Raw genomic sequence first — 19376 nt, 5'->3', positions numbered from 1 at the left:
TAGAGGTGGAGTGGAAGAGCTGTACAGTTGCCAGCAAAAAAGGTAGATAGATAATAAGATATAACATTACATATATATATATTATTTCATTACATATTAAGAAAGTCTCTTCTGACTTTCAATTGTTTCTTTCACAACTTCTGATGTTTTATATATATACTAGATAAATACCCGCTTCGCCGGGTAGCCAGCTTCGCCGGGAAGAAGTAGAGCCGAATACGCGGCCTCGCCGGGTGAGTGGCGCACCGTACGCCGGCTTCGCCGGGTGAGTGGCGCACCGTACGCGATTGACGCCACACGAAGGAAAACTTCTAAAAATAGTAACGGGAATATGGATTGAGCGTTGTGGACAGTGACCTTCTAAAAATAGTAACGGTAATATGGATTGACGCCACACGAAGGAAGGGAGATAAACGCCCAAAACACTGGAGAAGATAAGGAAGAGTTACTGGGAATGGATGTACAGAAAAACCATACAAACCAAAATCGAATCAGCGCTGCGCGCTGAGAGCACGTGTTGAAAATTTTCATCGACCAGATTGTGTCCGGGCTCTACCTGAATATGGCCACCAAATTTGAAGCAGATCCATCGAGAACTTTGGCCGTGCATAGCGAACACACACAGACAGACAGACAGACACACACACACACACACACACACACAAGCCGTATATGACTAAGTGCCAAAAGGTGCTCACAGAACAGAAGACGACTTTGTTTTACAATAAAAATGTTTCTAAAAACGTGTGTCTGCTGAAAATCGGTGTGTGTGTGGATGAATGTGCGAAGAGATAGTGGACATAAGTTCGTGTGTCTGACTTGAACGGTTTTGAAGTTATCTTTGTTTAAAGTCAAAAATAACGCCAAAACCGGCCATCTGAAAAAGGACATCGTGATACCTCGTGTTTTGAATATGCCACAGAAAAATAACAAGAAGTACAAATGAATTGCATTTAGTTTGATTGAATGCCTGAAACATCGCTTTACAGACGAGACCAAACGTCAAATCTAAATCTCGAGAGAATTTTTTTTTTTCGATAACCGAATTTTAAGGTGTCGCACGCAAGATGTGTCGTCATCACGGCATACATTTTTCAATCGCAGATATTTACTAAATTTCTTTTTCAAAAACTCTGGAATTGATGTCGACACGTCAAGCGATAACGGTGTATCAAACTGCTGTCTTTCAAGTAATCCAGCAAAGACTGCAGAACTTTTGAACAGCATTTTTGAAAACGATTTGAAAATTTCGTCATATCTTGCGTGCGACAAAATGTTCGGTAATTAACGGTTATTTTCTTTTAAAAACAAAATTTACATGTACAAAGATCTACTTCATCTACGGAACCACGTGACACATTCTGTGTTCAAAATTTGTGAAGAAATCACGAACCACGAATGCGCTATCAAGTGTTGAAATTATGTCGTCAACATCTTTTCAGATCTTGCGTGCGACACCATCTTGCGTTCAACATAAAATGTCACTACCTTATCGAGTTTAATGGGTAAACCTAACTATTTGTTGTCTTAGTTTAATCTTCTTAATTAAAAGCGTAATAAAACCGAACTTCCAAGATGAATTTTAATTGAGATTAGCGAAAGAGCGGGCACGCAAGTCGACCTTAAAGTAAAAGAATGATAACACGAGCGTTTGTCGTGTTGTCTTGCGTGCAACACATTGTCCAAAAAGGAAAATGTATATTTTTCTCAGACGTTTTTTAAGTTGAAACCTTGAAACTTCACACACATTTGGGGTTTAATCGCCCCCATGCATGGTAAAAGTCTTGTTGACCCTTGTCAGATTTCAAGGTCACGGCTGGGTCACATGTGGTTCAGAAAACGGATGAAACATATTTTTTCAGAGATTTTTGAAGCTAGAACCTTCAAACTTCAAACAACGCTTTTGCTTAATGATTGTTCAACATGGAGAATTCAAGGTTGATCCTTGAGAAATGTGAAGGTCATAGCAGGGTCTCGCGTGGGTAAAAAAAAAAAAGGAAATTGTATTGAACTTCAATTTATATAAAACCAAAGTCTGGTTGATCTGTTTTAAGATTTAAGGTCAAATCTGTTATTTAAGGTCAAATCAAATAGAAATTTGTTGATGCTTAAATCTTTGAAACTTCCAACAGGTTTGAGGTTTGACAACTTCTGGACTTTGAAATCTGGTATGGTTGATCCTGGTAATATTAATTAGTCAAAACATCAAGATCAACAATTATAAAATAAGCACTTTCACCAATGTCAAGTGAGCAATAGCAGCAAACGTGAGTCTTATAAAGATTATCACTTTTTGTGTGACCTCAACTTGACCCCTCTGAATGCTCTCAATCATGGAAATTGACCACACTTTGATTATAACCAAACAACATCAAAACTTTGGAATGTGTGAAGTTTCAAAGGTGTTGCTTAAAAGGCGTTCGTGAAAATGACAATTGTATGTGTCTGACTTCAATGCGACCCCGCTGCGACCTTGACGTTTGATTTTATCAACCAGACTTTCATCATGTGTGAATGACTTCAAACACTATAAAACTAGTTGAAGAAATTGACAATTTTTCAAAGTTTAAGCCAGATGGCACTGCTGTGACCTTGAAATTTGACAAACATTAACCAGGCGGTCACCTTTTTTAGAAAATATCCTCAGTAAAGGATCTTTAACCTTACTGTGACCTTGGAATTTGATGAGGTTTAATTTAACTTGCGTAGTGTGCCAAGTTTCAAGGCCCTAGCTTCAAAAACATATGAGAAAACCTCATTGAAAAATGTATGTTTGACCTCAACGCGACCCTGCTGTGACCTTGACTTTTTCAACCAGACTTTAATCGTGTGTGAACATTATACACTAGAAGTGTGTATTTTCAAAGCTCGTGCTATAAACGCGCTGAATAAATTGAAAATATTCCACATTTGGACCAGATGTGACCCCGCTGTGACCTTGAACTTTGACAAAGATTAACCAGCAGGTCACTTTTAATGAGGTTTTATAAAAATGCTGAAAGTATGTGAAGTATACGTAAAGTCTAACTGATCTAGTATTAAAACATGTAAGACGTGACAACGACAATTTTCCAGTTTGCAAAGGAAATTTAACCTCGCTGTGACCTTGAAATTCAATGTTGTTTAATGTGATGTGCACCATACCTGGAGGTCATTATACTTTGGTTGTGTGCCAAGTTTCAAAGCCCTAGCTTTAAAAACGTGCGAGATAACCTTAATGCTATGACTCAGTGCCGTTTTGAATGATATAACGAACAAAATTATCGTTATTTGTAAAATCATTTGGGTAAATTTATCTTTTCTTTTCGTAATTGGGTTCCAGCATCTGTTGTCTTAACAAAAATCACAATATCAGTCGTGTTTGTCAACTTTTATTTTTTAGCCCCTTTGTCCGCTTTTCGTGCGCACCTTTTGGCACTTAGTCATATAGATATAGACATTTGTCATCATTTTCACGAGTTTTCATTCACAAGCACCTGGGAAATAAATCTCATGTTCCCCGGGGAATAAATCCCCGGTTACCATAGTTGCAGGAAGCCCTATTACATGGATAATCAAAAGCAAACCCAATAGAAACGCTCGAGGATTCTTCGGCTCTTTTCATTGGCGTTTCCCCAGACCTAAACAGACGACACTGCTTCGCCAAGTTCCAAATACGAACTGGCAAACTGGCAAATGTAAACAAAAAACAAAACTACCTCATCAAAGGTCATACATTTATGCTTTATCGCAAACAAATGAAACCTATCGATATGTTTTATCTTCTCACAAAGTCATGGAGTGCGTGTATCTCTGTTTGGAGAAACACGAACGTAAGTTTAAGTCAAACCAATTGACCCCTGACACACACATTTTGACCCGTGCACAAGACGTTGTATCGATAAACTACGCGCAAATAAAAAAACAAGAAGAGCAAACGCTCGATCGAGTCACTTTCGCAGTTCTGAATATTATATGAGGCATCAGATGGACAGGAAGAAATTGCTATTCACAACACAATGAGTCACGTTCACATAAAATTTGAGCCCGGTCACTTTTATAGTTTCCGAGAAAAGCCCAACGTTAAGTTGTGTGTTGCCGAACAGAAAAGGCTAGTTATCTCCCTTGTTTTTCTGATAACGTTCGTAAAAGGCTACAGATGTAAATACTTTGATGTAAAGAATAATCCTACAAAGTTTCAATCACATCCGATGAACTTTGTCAAAGATATAAAATGTCTAATTTTTCCTTTGACGCTGACCTGTGACCTTGAAAAAGGTCAAAGGTCAACGAAACCATCGTTAAAGTGTAGAGGTCATTGGAGGTCACGACTAAACAAAATATGAGCCCGATCGCTTTGATAGTTTCCGAGAAAAGATATAAAATGTCTAATTTTTCCTTTGACGCTGACCTGTGACCTTGAAAAAGGTCAAAGGTCAACGAAACCATCGTTAAAGTGTAGAGGTCATTGGAGGTCACGACTAAACAAAATATGAGCCCGATCGCTTTGATAGTTTCCGAGAAAAGTCCAACGTTAAGGTGGTGTCTACGGACGGCCGGCCGGACGGCCGGCCGGCCGGCCGGACGGCCGGCCGGCCGGCCGGACAGACTAACACTGACCGATTACATAGAGTCACTTTTTCTCAAGTGACTCAATAATAATAACAAAGCAAAGAACATAGCAACAAGAAATGAAGACATCTGACAAAGCCGAGCAAGCAGAATGACAAGTCTAATGAAAAACAGAGAGGCAATGAGAAACAAGATCGCGATTATCTTTCCTTCGCGGCACGACGCAGATCGTTTGTGTCCTTTGACCCAATTCGTGCAGTGCTGCACGATGCAAATCTTCTGTGACCTTTGACTCAACGTAGCTTCAATATTCGATTACTAATATTTACCACTGAAAACCGAGGGGTGGAATACCGAGAGGGGCAGGGTGGTAGGGCGATGGTGAAATGTAATGAAGAGACACGTGTAGCAATAAGAGAAAACCGATTCTGCAATAACACAAACAAGAACAAAAAACCCAACACTGACCTATATGAATATTTAATCAATAATATGATCGTCTGCGTTGCAGGTGTGCAAGTGAAGGGTTGGGGGGGGGGGGGGGGGTAACTTGATCATTAATTTGTGTGTGTCAGTGTTTGTGTTCATGGACTGATTGTGAGGGAGGGGGAGGGTGGGGTGGGGTGTGTTTCAGGTTTTGGTGTGGGTATGAAACGAGCAAAACAATACCCACACCACAAAATCTTGGAGGCAAAAAACACTCGCCGTCGCATCATTTTGTCCGCACAATATTATATGCACCAACAACCGGAAAGAAAGGTGACAATGGAAAAAGACTCATCTTTGCTTCCTGCGATTCCTTGCCCCCGACTCGAACGTCGCACGATAATCCACATAACAGATCTGTTGTGAGATGGTCAACGCTGACTGTGCAAGCAAATCACCTCGTTTGAAATACGACAATCCCATCGCTCGAATGCAACATGTGGGCACTATCGTCTCAAAGGCGCTTGCTGTTGCTTTCACACACCACTCTGTAGTCGGAACCTACAGAACTTCGCATCCTCAAACCTGACATACTTGTCTCAACATTATAAACTCAAATCACACACAGTAAGTTGCTTTCGCACGCCAGCTTTGAACAACGTGCTGGGGCCCCGAACATGCATTATAATAACAGAACTCGCGTTTCAAACCATGGCTCCCTGTGTTGATTTTTCACTTAATGTTGAACCACCAAAATGATGACAAAAACGATGTTTGATGGTTTATTGCCAGACCAGCTTTTTTGTCGGTCCTCGGGGGGCATATCGACTTTTGTTTCATATTTATTGACCGCGGCCTTCGGCCTTGGTCAATACTGAATATGAAACAAAAGACGATATGCTCCCCCTCGGACCGACAAAAAAGCTGGTCTGTCAACAACCCATCAAACATCTTATAATATATACTAGATGATTACCCGCTTCGCCGGGTATCGGCTTCGCCGGGATAATCGCGAGACAGAGTCAGTATGAATACCCGGCTTCGCCGCGAAGAAGTAGAGCCGAATACCCGGTTTTGCCGGGGACCCGGCCTTGCCGGGTGTTCGCCGGCGCACCGTACGAAGGAAGGGAGATAAACGCGCAAAACACTGGAGAAGATAAGGAAGAGTTACTGGGAATAGATGTACAGAAAAACTAAAATCGGTTCAGCGCTACGCGCTGAGAGCACGTGTTGAAAATTTTCATCGACCAGATTGTGTCCGGGGTCTACCTGAATATACCCACCAAATTTGAAGCAGATCCATCGAGAACTTTGGTCGTGCATGGCGAACACACAGACAGACAGACAGGCAGACAGACACAAGTCGTCTATATATATATACGACTTGTGTCTGTGTGTGTGTGTGTGTGTGTGTGTGTGTGTGTGTGTGTGTGTGTGTGTGTGTGTGTGTGTGTGTGTCCGCGATGCACGCCCAAGGTTCTCGATGGATCTGTCAAATTTGGTGGGCATATTCAGGTAGACCCCGGACACAACCTGCTCGATGAGATATTTCAACACGTGCTCTCAGCGCGCAGCGCTGAACCGATTTTGGTTTTTCTCTGGATCCATTCCCAGTAACTCTTCCTTATCTTCTCCAGTGTTTTCAGCGTTTATCTCTCTTCCTTCGTGTGGCGTCAATCCATATTCCCGTCTCTATTTTTAGAAGGTTACTGTCGACAACGCTCAATCCATATTCCCGTTATACTATTTTTACTCTTCTCCAGTGTTTTGCGCGTTTATCTTCCTTCCTTCGTGCGGTGCGCCGGCAAAGCCGGCGTACACCCGGCAAAGCCGGGTCCCCGGCGCAGCCGGGTATTCGGCTCGCCTTCCTCCCGGCGAAGCCGTACCCGGCGAAGCGGGTATTCATCTAGTATATATATATATATATATACAGAGAGAGAGAGAGAGAGAGAGAGAGAGAGAGAGAGAGAGAGAGAGAGAAAGAGAGAGAGAGACAGACAGACAGACAGAGAGACAGAGACAGAGGCCGGATGAGGGGTGTTCTCGCAGACTGCTGCAATCTCTCGCCACTGACTTCAACACATCCACTTCTACTTTCTAATCTAATATTATTACACTCGACTGTCAGTTCTGCAAGAAAAGACGTCGACGCATCGCTTGTTTTACTTACTTACTTACTTACTTATGCCTTTGACCCCGTCCGGGGCATAGGCCGCCACTCCTTGTATCTCTTGTTGACGTTTCTGTAACGAGTACTTTTTTCCATGGATGAGTTGTTAGCCCTTCGCACAACCCCCAACCTGGAGGGCTAGGGTGTATACTTAGTCTGGCCCCATTCACCTCAGACCTGTCCGGCGCGGTTACACCTGCCAGGAGCACTATGAAGGCTCCGGCCGGCATAGCTCTTTTGATCATCAGGGCACACAAGCTGCTACGCCACGGCTTGTTTTTCGTGCTTCTTATCTGTGATGTTGGTTGCAGGGGCCTTGAAGCTGACGTCACTATGTCCTGCCAAGGTCAACGGACGTTTTACTGGACAGATCGCCGCTAAGTTGGAGGAAGCAAATGCCAGGTGAGTACAGGTCCACATGTAAAGGCACAGAGGTGGTTTTCTTGGTGGTGTTTGCTGAACACCAGGACTGCATATTCTGGGTTTGAAGGACGCACATCATTATACCAGCCGGGTTTGTGCAGGATTGTCATGTTAGAAATAGAGGTTGCTTGGTTGGTGATGACTTTAATTTACACCCAGGCGAGCGATAGTCCATCCCGTGTAACGACTCGTTTCACCATTTTAAGGTCGGGCCAGGCTTTTACATGGGATTAGGCCATCCCTCCACTCGGACACGTACTGAATAGTTTCTTTGCAGACTGGGACTTCAAAAAAAATGTAATTAATTAAAATTCAAACTAGTGTCAATCTATGAAATTGATTCATAAAACTTGCAACGTTGCATACGAAGCAGTCAGCATTTTGATGCTTGGTGTGTGCCCACATGGAGGGATGGTCTGATCCCATGTAGGGGAAGGGCTCCTAATATCGACCACTTTTTGTTTCATGCTGATACCTGGCCATGGCTTGTTTTCTTGCGAAGAAGTTTCATTTTGTGTTTGGTAGTCCTTCTCTCTTTGGTTAACCGTGGGGCCTAATTAAAGTAAAATAGCTTTGATAGACCTTCAGCAAAAATTAAATACAGAAAAAAATCACAAATGGTCCATATTAGGCGCCCAGGCTCCTAATAGGGACCAGTGAAGCGGCCTTCACGAATCACTGTAAAAAGCCCCCTATAGTTCGAAATTTCATGCTACAACTTAGTGTGCAAGTCAGACTAATTAAAAGATGCTTTAGATTTATCTGTTTCGGGTTGATGAGAGCATTATTTGAAGCACACCAGGAAACTAAAGAAGCTTATCAAAAACAGAGTGAAAATAAGTGAAATTATCAACTTCCACGAAAAGAAAACTATTTGTTATATTTTTTTGAAATCTCGAGGGCTAGTTATAGGTTACTTTCAGCAAGCTTCTTAATGAATTAATGAAAATAGCCTTTAGCTTTCATTTTCTTCGATTTGTTGAAGGTGGTCCATATTAGGGGACTCACACATACTTTGAGATTTTGCTATTATTTTTTGTTTGCAGTAGAAACTCGGGGTCAAAACTGCTAAAATGTAACAAATACGGTCTTAGCTGTCATATATAGCAATTTTTGTGTGATAAAAGCTTTGGCTGTGGACAGAAACGAGTCCGTTTTAGGCGGCAAATTTAGAGTGAACGCTGCCAAAAGTGAAAAAAAGAGAAAAAGCCTAACGGTTTTGAGGTTTGTGTTTCTGCAACTGTTTTGACATGTGCAAGTTATACAGAGAGGGTGAATACAGCGAATGAAACTGTTTTTAGCGCTCTAGCGCCGTTAGTTTGTCAGAACGGAAGGTGGTCCATAATAGGAGCCGGTCCATATTAGGAGCCCTTCCCCTAAAAGCCTAGCGCGACCTGAGGTGGTGAACCCTGTCGTTACTGATTTCAGATAGTGAACAGAACTGATTTCACGGAAAGGACTGTGTTTTCAGAGAGTGGTAAGCGAATATCGTAGCAAGCAGAATCCTAACGGGATGTATCTTAAAAATCTTCCTTTTGAGAAGAAACAAGTCGCGTAAGGCGAAAATACAATATTTAGTCAAGTAGCTGTCGAACTCACAGAATGAAACTGAACGCAACGCAACGCAGCAAGCCCGTATACTCGTTGCATCGTCACTCCACCGCCCGTGGCAAAGGCAGTGCCCGTGGAATTGACAAGAAGAGCGGGGTATTCGTTGCGCTGAGAAGGATAGCACGCTTTTCTGTACCTCTCTTCGTTTTAACTTTCTGAGCGTGTTTTTAATCCAAACATATCATATCTATATATTTTTGGAATCAGGAACCGACAAGGAATAAGATGAAAGTGTTTTTAAATTGATTTCGAAAAAACAAAAGTGATAATAATTTTTATATATTTAATTTTCAGAGCTTGTTTTTAATCCGAATATAACATATTTATATGTTTTTGGAATCAGCAAATGATGGAGAATAAGATAAACGTAAATTTGGATCGTTTTATAAATTTTTATTTTTTTTTACAATTTTCAGATTTTTAATGACCAAAGTCATTAATTAATTTTTAAGCCACCAAGCTGAAATGCAATACCGAAGTCCGGGCTTCGTCGAAGATTACTTGACCAAAATTTCAACCAATTTGGTTGAAAAATGAGGGCGTGACAGTGCCGCCTCAACTTTCACGAAAAGCCGGATATGACGTCATCAAAGACATTTATCAAAAAAATTAAAAAAACGTCTGGGGATTTCATACCCAGGAACTCTCATGTCAAATTTCATAAAGATCGGTCCAGTAGTTTAGTCTGAATCGCTCTACACACACACACACACACACACACACACACGCACAGACAGACAGACAGACACACATACACCACGACCCTCGTCTCGATTCCCCCCTCTATGTTAAAACATTTAGTCAAAACTTGACTAAATGTAAAAAATGATTATACAACATTACTATGATCATTGTAAGATCTGTAAAATCTGAACAAATCATCATGCAAACCAAAACAGATCTGTTCAGGCATTCACGTGGTAGAAGAACATCCTGGTTCTTGGACACATGCATACATTAAAATCAACCAATTTTTAATTGTTGGTTTGATGTTGTCGTTTTTATATTTTTTATTTTTTTATTTTTTTTGCTGCTGAATTATTGTTGTGGATTTTCGTTGGCACCAGCTCAAGAAATCAATTCAGCTAAATCTAAAGAAAAGAATATTTGATATATCCCAGTGTGCACTGACCGCGACCATGTTGTATATTATTGGTATGTACAAGTGGAAGGATATCCTTGTCCCACGTAAAAGCCGGGGCACATCTGGGGTGATTTCTAAGCTGGTGCACACGGCGAGAAGGAAAGAAATTTGAAAGTATTTGTATAATGCTATACTCCTGTGCTACCATGGAGGCCTGGTAGCTCAGCTGGTAGAGCACCGGACTTGCGATCCTCGGAACATGGGTTCGAATCAAAGTCGGGACCTCAATCATTCTGCAAGAAGTGGGGGTTGCGGAATACGCAGCTCACTTTTGTTCCTGCTAGATTTTTTTACTGTGACTGAGGAAGCGACCTGAATTGCCGAACTGGATAATAAAGTAGACAGGTGTGGAAAAAAACATTAAAAAAACCACCATTGTCTGACAGAGTCAAACGCCAAGGAGGAGGAAGACGACCCCACGGCGGCCAGAAACCTCCCCCGCCCCCTAACAACAACATCGCTCCCCCTCCAGCCCCCGAGAACCCCGCCCCTGCACCCCCAGTCACTGCGGCCCCTGCTCCTACCACTGCCCCCGGCCCCGTGACGGAAGCGCCCAGCGAGTGTGCCACGGCCAGCAATGTCTACCGATCCGCTGATGGAAGCTGCAACAACCTGGACAACCCCGCTTGGGGCGCCTCCCTCGCTCCTTTCCGTCGTCTGCTGCCCCCCGCCTACCAATACGTCAATGGTCAGCTTGCTTTCTTTCCCTGTCTGTCTTTAAAGCCCGTCCTTAACTGGGCGAAGTCGACTACGCGAAGCATACTTCTCGAAGTTGGCCGCACGAAGCTTTAGCACTAAGTTTTCGATATAAGGTCTTCGCGAAGTCGCCTTCGGGCTCATTTAAGGACGGGCTTAAGCACGTTTTTATTCAAATTAAGAAGCTTAAAACAATAATAAGCCGACGATTAGACCAAGAACTCAAGCGTGGCCCGATCGAGTGAATGGCCATGTCTTCGCGCTGTTAATAACTATGCCCTGACCGAGTAATTATTGAAGAAGGAAAAGAAAATCAGGTGAGGGAGTCATCACATGGAGTTGCAGACGTTATGAATAGATAGTCTGAACATGAAAAAGCAACGTCTTAAGAACGGAAGGAAGGGGCCAATGGCAGGGGTCTTAAAACGGTGGTTCTTAAAAAAGGGCCCGGGGTTATTATTATTATTATGGAAAGCTTATATAGCGCGAACCACAACTGTGCTCTCCGCGCTTTACATATTAATTTCTAATTTCCATTGCCAGTGCAACTTTTACAAGCCACGGCTTCGCCCTGTGTCAAATGTCTCGAATGTCTTTGCGTAGAACTTATTTCAAAATAAAATAGCATCTTCCGAGGCGGCATGGCGAAGTATCATGGCAAGGCAAGGAAGGGCAAGGTAAAACTTATTTCAGAAGCCCCAAGGGGTATATGCAAAAGTAAATGAAGTACACAAGAAACCACAACAAGAAATCCAAAAACAGATAATATTTACGTGTGATAAGGAGACACGTACGCCACTTCATATAAAACAAACATAGAACGAACTGGGCTGATCAAAAAGGCTGTTCTACATTAGTATATATATATATATAGTGTCAACCGGGTAGAATGTACAGGGAAAAAAAATCCAACAGAATTCCTTCATGATATGCTTGAAGAAATATTCTAAATCCAATTATGTTTGCTTCGTTTTTCACAGGCAACAACGGTCCTCTCCTGGCCCCACTGACGTTGTCCGGAGCGGCGCTGCCCAATGTCCGTCAGGTGAGCGCGACTGTCCACACACCCGGAAACCGGCCTGACCGCAGCTTCCCCGTCATGGTCATGCAATGGGGCCAGTTCCTTGACCACGACGTCACGGCCCGCACACCTGTCGGTAAGTCACCGCACAACACATGTGTGTGTGTATGTGTTTGTGTATGTGTATGTGTATGTGTATGTGTAAGTGTGCTACTACTACTACTTCTACTACGACTACTACTACGACCATTAATACTACTACTACTACTACTGCTATTACTACTGCTACTGCTACTACTACTGCTATTACAACTACAACTACAACTACAACTACTACTAGGATGCTCTGGGTCTCGACCGACATCTTATCACTGACCTAAAAGTAGATTGATAATTGTATCGCATTATCCGACATCAGTGAAGCAAACGTGACATTATTACATATTTGTACGTTGGAATCTAACAATACTGCTACATCCGAAAGCAAGAACATTGAAGGAATATCACTTTGCGTTTTGGAGACTTAGGTAACTGAGTCTAAGTTACAGCTCTCCCCCCTTCCCCATGTGTAACCCCATGGAAATGAAGATTGAACACTTTGAGATTCATTCAGTGACGACGAAGCCCACCCGGGGCTAAATCTGGATATACCCCAATTAATTGGTAACATTCAAGAACAATGTCCCAATATCAGGGTTGTTGTTTTTAACGTCCTTTCAACCGATATGGCTTTGCGGGACCGTCCAAATTCGGGGTAACGTTTTGCAATGTACCGAACCTGGCTGACGGAAAGATCCGTGGCAGTGGGTTAAAAATGAAATGCATCGTGGTAAAAAGCAAACTTTTTGTTTGTTAAGGTATAATTCGATCCATCCCGTTTATCATTAATATTCTATATCAATTTATTTTAAAACACACCTGTGTATGCCTGTGCTATTAGTTTAAACAACATTGTATTCAAAATTCATGCGGCATGGAATAATTGAAAATATGCAAATATGCAAAAGCTTATTTTACGTGCCTGTGCTATTATGATATCCTGAAGGAACGGCTTTTGGGGCTCAAAAAAAAAAAAAGACAGATGGAGTAATTTTTAAGCTCATGCCCCCTGACCCCCTAGGAATCTCGGTTAGCTGTTGCTTTTTGGGTCCAGCGGACCATTTAGGCCAAATCAGGACCCCAGAAATCTCGGCCGCTTCGATCATTCATCTAGGTCGCTTCGCTCCCTTTACTTGGCCCAACCCCCCCCCCCCCCCCCACCCCCAACAACTAACTGATTCGGCCTTTTGCTGTTCACGTTTCTTGATTTTCAGTGCTTCACTGTATGTTTGTTTGTTTCCAGAAACCTCTGGCACTGCATGCTGTTCAACTAATCTGACTGAAAGCGGTGCTGCTCAGCACAGTGACGTCAGCTCTGGGTAAGTAATGTCAGAAATATTAATCTGACAACAACAACAACAACAACAACAACAACAACAACAACCACCATCACCACCATCACCACAACCATCAATCTCTCTCACACAAAACGCTTTCATCCAGGCTCGAAATGGGAATTAATTGACCTTCAACATGAATAGGAAAAGAAGGCAGACAAACAAGCAAACAAAGACTCAAACAAAAACACGAAGGGGACACGTCGTTCACTAATGATTGGCCCAGAATGTCACATGGGTTTGTTTGTCCCAGCATTCCCAAGGAAAAGCAACTCATCCACAATCCATAAAAATCATCGACAGAGTTATAATAACCGTATTTCCGGAATTTGTCAATTGTCCTTCCCCTGCAAACAAATTGGCTTAACAATTAGCACGAGGCGTTTTCAAGAGTTCATGATTCGTTGTGACAATAATCGCTTGCCTGAAATGTTCGCTGGCAACGTACGCGTGTTTTGATTGAGATCACGTGTTTTGCGTTTGAGGTCACGTGAGTTTGGTAAAACACGTGCGGTCAGAGAACACTGCGGACTTTCAGTAACGAATCGTGGCTCCGACACGCCTATTTTTGACAACAAAAAAGGCATCATATCGAGCGGACATAACATACATATCGAAGTTAGAATCAAACAAGTTGCATTTAGTCAAGCTCAGTCGAACTCTCAGAATGAAACTGAACGCATATTGCATTTTTTCCGCAAGACCGTACACTCGTAGCATCGTCTGTCCACCGCTCGTGGCAAAGGCAGTGAAATTAACAATCCAGAAAAGCGCGGTAGCGGTTGCGCTGAGGAGGATAGCACGCTTTTCTATATCTCTATTCTTTTTAACTCTCTGAACGTGTTTTTAATCCAAACATATCATATCTATATGTTTTTGGAATCAGGAACCGACAAGGAATAAGATGAAATTGTTTTTAAATCGATTTCGGAAATTTAATTTTAATCATAATTTTTATATTTTTAATTTTCAGAGCTTGTTTTTAATCCGAATATAACATATTTATATGTTTTTGGAATCAGAAAATGATGAAGAATACGATAAACGTAACTTTGGATCGTTTTATAAAAAAAATAATTTTAATTACAATTTTCAGATTTAAGCGTCCAAGCTGAAATGCAATACCAAAGTCCGGCCTTCGTCGAAGATTGCTTGGCCAAAATTTCAATCAATTTTATGGAAAAAATGAGGGTGTGACAGTGCCGCCTCAACTTTTACAAAATGCCGGATATGACGTCATCAAAGACATTTATCGAAAAACTGAAAACCCGTCTGGGGATATCATACCCAGGAACTCTCATGAATTTTTTTTTTATAAAGATCGGTCCAGTAGTTTACTCTGAATCGCTCTACACACACACACACACACACACACACACAGACAGGCAGACACACACACACACACACACACACACACACACACAGACAGGCAGACACACACACACACACACACCACGACCCTCGTCTCGATTCCCCCCTCTATGTTAAAACATTTAGTCAAAACTTGACTAAATGTAAAAACAAGAATGGTAGGTAATTGGAACGTTTATTTTTGACCAAAAAAACCAAAACGTTACAATGACCTACCATTCTTGGGTTTTTATTCTGAATTTTGGAACGTTGGCAGTCTCTCTGTGTTTGGATTTATACACATCGAAGTTAGTTATTCGCTGAGATCGCTGGTCTTTACTGGTTGGCGGCGTATTGTTGTTTGCCTCACCGCCAGGGGCGCAGCTCTTCCACAGCGTTTGTAAATCTTCGTTAATTTCAAAAATCGTCTGTTCCTACCACAGAGATATATTCAGATATATATCTCTGTGGTTCCTACTCACTCTTAGAGAAAAATGCTCTTTAGCGTACCAATGCCCCCAACCCGACGCCGCCCGGCAAAAACACCCTTCCAGTCTTTAAGAATTATCACAAAAATAGAAAATAGAAAATAATTGATGATGTATAAACTGATTCTGCTTGTTTGCAGAGGACCCTGCTTCCCAATCCTGATCGGGGACAATGACCGCTTCTTCAATACATTGGACTCCCGCTGTCTGGAGTTTGTCCGATCCTTGAGAACGCTGCCTGATGGTCAGTTTCTCTCTGTCTCTCTCTCTTTCTCTGTCTCGCTCTCTCTCTCTTTCTCTTTCTCTGTCTCTATCTCTCTTTTTCGTTTTCTCTGTCTCTGTGTCTCTTCTCTTTTTTTTCATAACTAATTCTCTCGACACGCAAGTTCTATACAATTTCTACTCATTATCAATCACTGTAAACAACCCGCCCTGGGTGATAAACGGAAAAAGCAAACTCATCGTTTGTTGTTGTTTTGCAGGCGATGCCGGGAAAAGGCCCCTCACGCAAATGCTGTAAACTTTCTACACATTATCACTCACCGTAAACAACCCGTCCCGGGTGATAAACGGAGAAAGCAATAGAACATCGTTTGGTGTTGTTTTGCAGGCGAGACCGAGGAAAGCCACGACACGCAAATACTGTAAACTTTTTACTCATTAGTAAAACACTAAAACATTTCGTGATAAACGGAGAAAGCAAACTCAGATCGATTGGTGTTATTTTGCAGGCGAGACCGAGAAATACTATACAATTTCTGCTCATTATAACTCATGCATAAACAACCTATCTTGTTTGATTAACAGAGCAAGCAAACTCATCGTTTGATTTGTTTTGCAGGCGAGACCGAGGAGCAGCAAGTCAACCTACTGACGGCCTACATCGACGGGTCGAACGAGTACGGCACCTCCGTTGAGGAGACGAATGATCTGAGAGGAGATGATGGTTCGTCTAGCGCGTGCTTGCTTTGTGCAGAGCGGCTTGCTTTGTGCAGAGCGGCTGTGTGAATAGTGCATTAAAACCTGTAACACTCTTTGAAGTTTGATACCAAACTAGAGCAACGAGATGGTGAAGTTAGACATTTGAGTAAAAGATTAAGGCTGACCCTTTCTCTAAGACCTTGGTTTCTTACTCTCAAAACACATCGTTTTCTCAGATGTTCCGTCCACTAAGTCTGTAAAGTTTCGCCAGATCGTGATCTACTCCCTCTATAACCTATTTTCTTAGGTGATTTAAAAAAATATTAATGTAGATGTAACGCCACTGTCTATTTATCTTTTCCTCCGACTTTGAAGGACATTGAGTCAGTGAAGTTACCTCTGGCAGACATAAACCCCCTCCACATGTGAAAGATAATTTTTGAGATTCTTTAAAGGCAAAAGAAATGCCATTGTTTGTGTCTGGCAATAGATGACTCCCAGATAAACAATATGATTCGCAGTCACAAAGCGTTTTTCCAAGACTGAACTTCAGTTTGATATCCCGATGACAACAACATATCACAACGTTATTATGTTTGCAATTTGGACAATTTGAAGTAAGGTGTTGTGTATTCTTGAATAAAATATTCTTACAAGAGATTTTGTTGTGTGTGTGCAGGTCTTCTGCTTGAGGGTAACGAGGGCCAGTTGCCCGCTGGAGACGATGGCACGTGCAACCTGTCTGGCGACAACGACTACTGTCTGAAGGCTGGTCAGTTCCCTTTGCTTTTGGCTTGGAAGGGGGAGAAAAAGAGAGAGAGAGAGAGAGAGAGAGAGAGAGGGGGAGGGGGAGAGAGAGAGAGGGGGGATAGAGCGTGAGAGAGAGAGGGGATAGCGCGTAAGAGAGAGGGAGATGGGGGGAGAGAGAGAGAGAGAGAGCGTGCGTGTAAGGGAGAGAGAGAGGGAGCGAGAGAGAGAGAGAGAGAGAGAGAGAGAGAGAGAGAGCGTGAAGAGAAAGAAAGAGAGAGAGTTTAGAGGGAGATAGAAAGAGTGAGGGGAAAGAGGGAGAGAGAGAGGAGAGAAGGGGAGAGAAGGGGGGGGGAGAGAGGCCATTGGGTGTGAACAGAAGGTTAACATTGCATATAATTGAACTCAGCAGGCGCAAAAGAGGAAAAAAAAGATAATCGTACAACAACATAATTTAGATTAAAAACATACATTACACGGCATGACTGAGAGGTTACAACTTCTCTTTTAATTTAAATGCTCTATACAAATACAAGGACACATTTCTGACAGCGTTTTCTTGTGATGAGGCTAAGAGCAAGCTAAGTCGAAAGAGGCTTGGGTTTTTATAATATTTAAACGGAATTAGTTGTTCTCTTAAGTTGTTTAAATATGGGCAACACAAAACAAAATGGACTTCATCTTCTTGCTTTTCTATACAACATGGACACATCATATCATCTGCATTAAGCATGCACAGCAATTTCTGAAATGCAGAGTCGAAACCTAGTCATAATACATTTTGAATGCCGATCCATATGTATAGGTTACAACACGAGTGGTTTTTTATATGGCTTGTATTTCAGTCAAGACCCAGCGGATGAATATCATCGGGAGACACGAGCCTCTGGCGAGTGGCTCTCGATTGATATTCCCGCTGGGTCTTGACTGAAATACAAGCCATATAAAAAACCACGAGTGTTGTAATCTGTATATCCCATTCTACCATCAAACACAAAGTGTAGACTACTAGCGGCACTGTTGCGATCTGTGCAGGGTAAAACTGTTGCCAGCGAGACTTAGCCCTTTTGCAACCTTAAACTAAGTGACCGTCGCTGAAAAAATAAAACGAATGAGTGCATCGATAAGTACGCGGTAACACTACTTTCAGACCATTTAAAAGCTTTAAGTAAAGGTTCATAAGTTGCAAGAAAGTAATGAAGTCGAATAGAAATTAATTTAGTTCAAGCGCACAATTCTTTTGTTTTGCGTTTCAGGTCGGCAGAACGGGCGAAACGGGTTTGGGACCCATTTGGCTTACTCGATTCAGAATCGATTCCACGTTGTTTTTCTCGAACGTGTGTAATTAGGCTTATTGACAGAGAAGCAAATTTTAGGGAACAAATATGTAGGTTTAGATTTAACCATTTGCTCCCTATTTGAAATGTATCTACGTGATAAACTGTTTTGCGAGTGTGTTTGCATGGATGAACTTAAACTGGTATGGGCACGGTGAGGAAAACGCGACCGACACGTCTGTCACCGCCGATTGATTGCATTTTGAAGGAATATGACTGGATTACGGAAAAATATGTGGACTTACTGCAGAGCCAGGCAAAAGAGTAGACTTGCTCGCAAAACACGTGAAACAGCCGATGTTTGATAGCTGAAGGCGCACACCAAAACACACTACCGACAGATTCTCAAAAGTCGTCTGCTAACGATGCAAGGGGAGGGTACTCGTGTTTTTGTTTTGGTTCGCTAGCATCTGGTTATCTTGTAAGTTGAATGTTCGTTTTTTTCGACCTGCATTGCTTTCATAATGAAAGAAACTTTTGCTTATTGCATCTCATACATCAGATCAGTTCTGAGATTCATTTTTGCGTGCAACTGATATGGTTTTCTGAGCCGTGCAATACGATTTTAGAACTTCATACAAATGTGTCACATTGTTCGGCGCGAGGTCAAAGGTCGGGAGGAAAGTAGTCCTTTGCCCAAATCGGAATCTGCACTATCATATATTTTTTGGAGTCCATGATGTATTTATTGAGCTATAAAAATACAACATATATACCCATACTGAAGTAACAGAGACAAAGAAGGGAGGTCATGGGATATTCAACAAATATATCACTATTTTGTATATGATAATCCCACTCTTGCCATCTGCAATCGACAAACTTTTCCCTAAAAACACGCGGAAAATCTGTTTCATTACCAACGCCCTGATTCAACCACACAAAACCAAAACCGTACTCATACAATTTACAACGGACACTTTGAGGCCCCGTTCTTTTTGTCACTCTCACCTATTATATACAACATTATTTTGATATGATTTATGAGGAAGTCTGTGCGCCTCCATCTTTAACAATTTCAACCAGTAACCAATGTATCGTAAAGAATAGAGTTC

At 42.0% G+C, this 19376-nt stretch overlaps 1 protein-coding gene across 1 annotated transcript in view; it reads left to right on the top strand.

Annotated features, from left to right (window-relative positions):
* Nucleotides 1–19376, top strand: part of LOC138982484 (chorion peroxidase-like) — a 72099-nt gene that overhangs the window by 37168 nt on the left and 15555 nt on the right. The window contains exons 4-10 of the mRNA XM_070355787.1: nucleotides 7459–7549; nucleotides 10712–11013; nucleotides 12002–12178; nucleotides 13385–13460; nucleotides 15457–15560; nucleotides 16158–16262; nucleotides 16917–17009. Coding sequence (XP_070211888.1) covers nucleotides 7459–7549; nucleotides 10712–11013; nucleotides 12002–12178; nucleotides 13385–13460; nucleotides 15457–15560; nucleotides 16158–16262; nucleotides 16917–17009 — 948 coding nt within the window. The remainder of the gene's footprint in view (nucleotides 1–7458; nucleotides 7550–10711; nucleotides 11014–12001; nucleotides 12179–13384; nucleotides 13461–15456; nucleotides 15561–16157; nucleotides 16263–16916; nucleotides 17010–19376) is intronic.

Source organism: Littorina saxatilis, linkage group LG12 (assembly GCF_037325665.1).
Source record: "Littorina saxatilis isolate snail1 linkage group LG12, US_GU_Lsax_2.0, whole genome shotgun sequence".
NCBI lineage: Eukaryota > Metazoa > Mollusca > Gastropoda > Littorinimorpha > Littorinidae > Littorina > Littorina saxatilis.
Note: the sequence above shows the minus strand (reverse complement) of the source record. Positions and strands in the feature narration are given on the sequence as shown.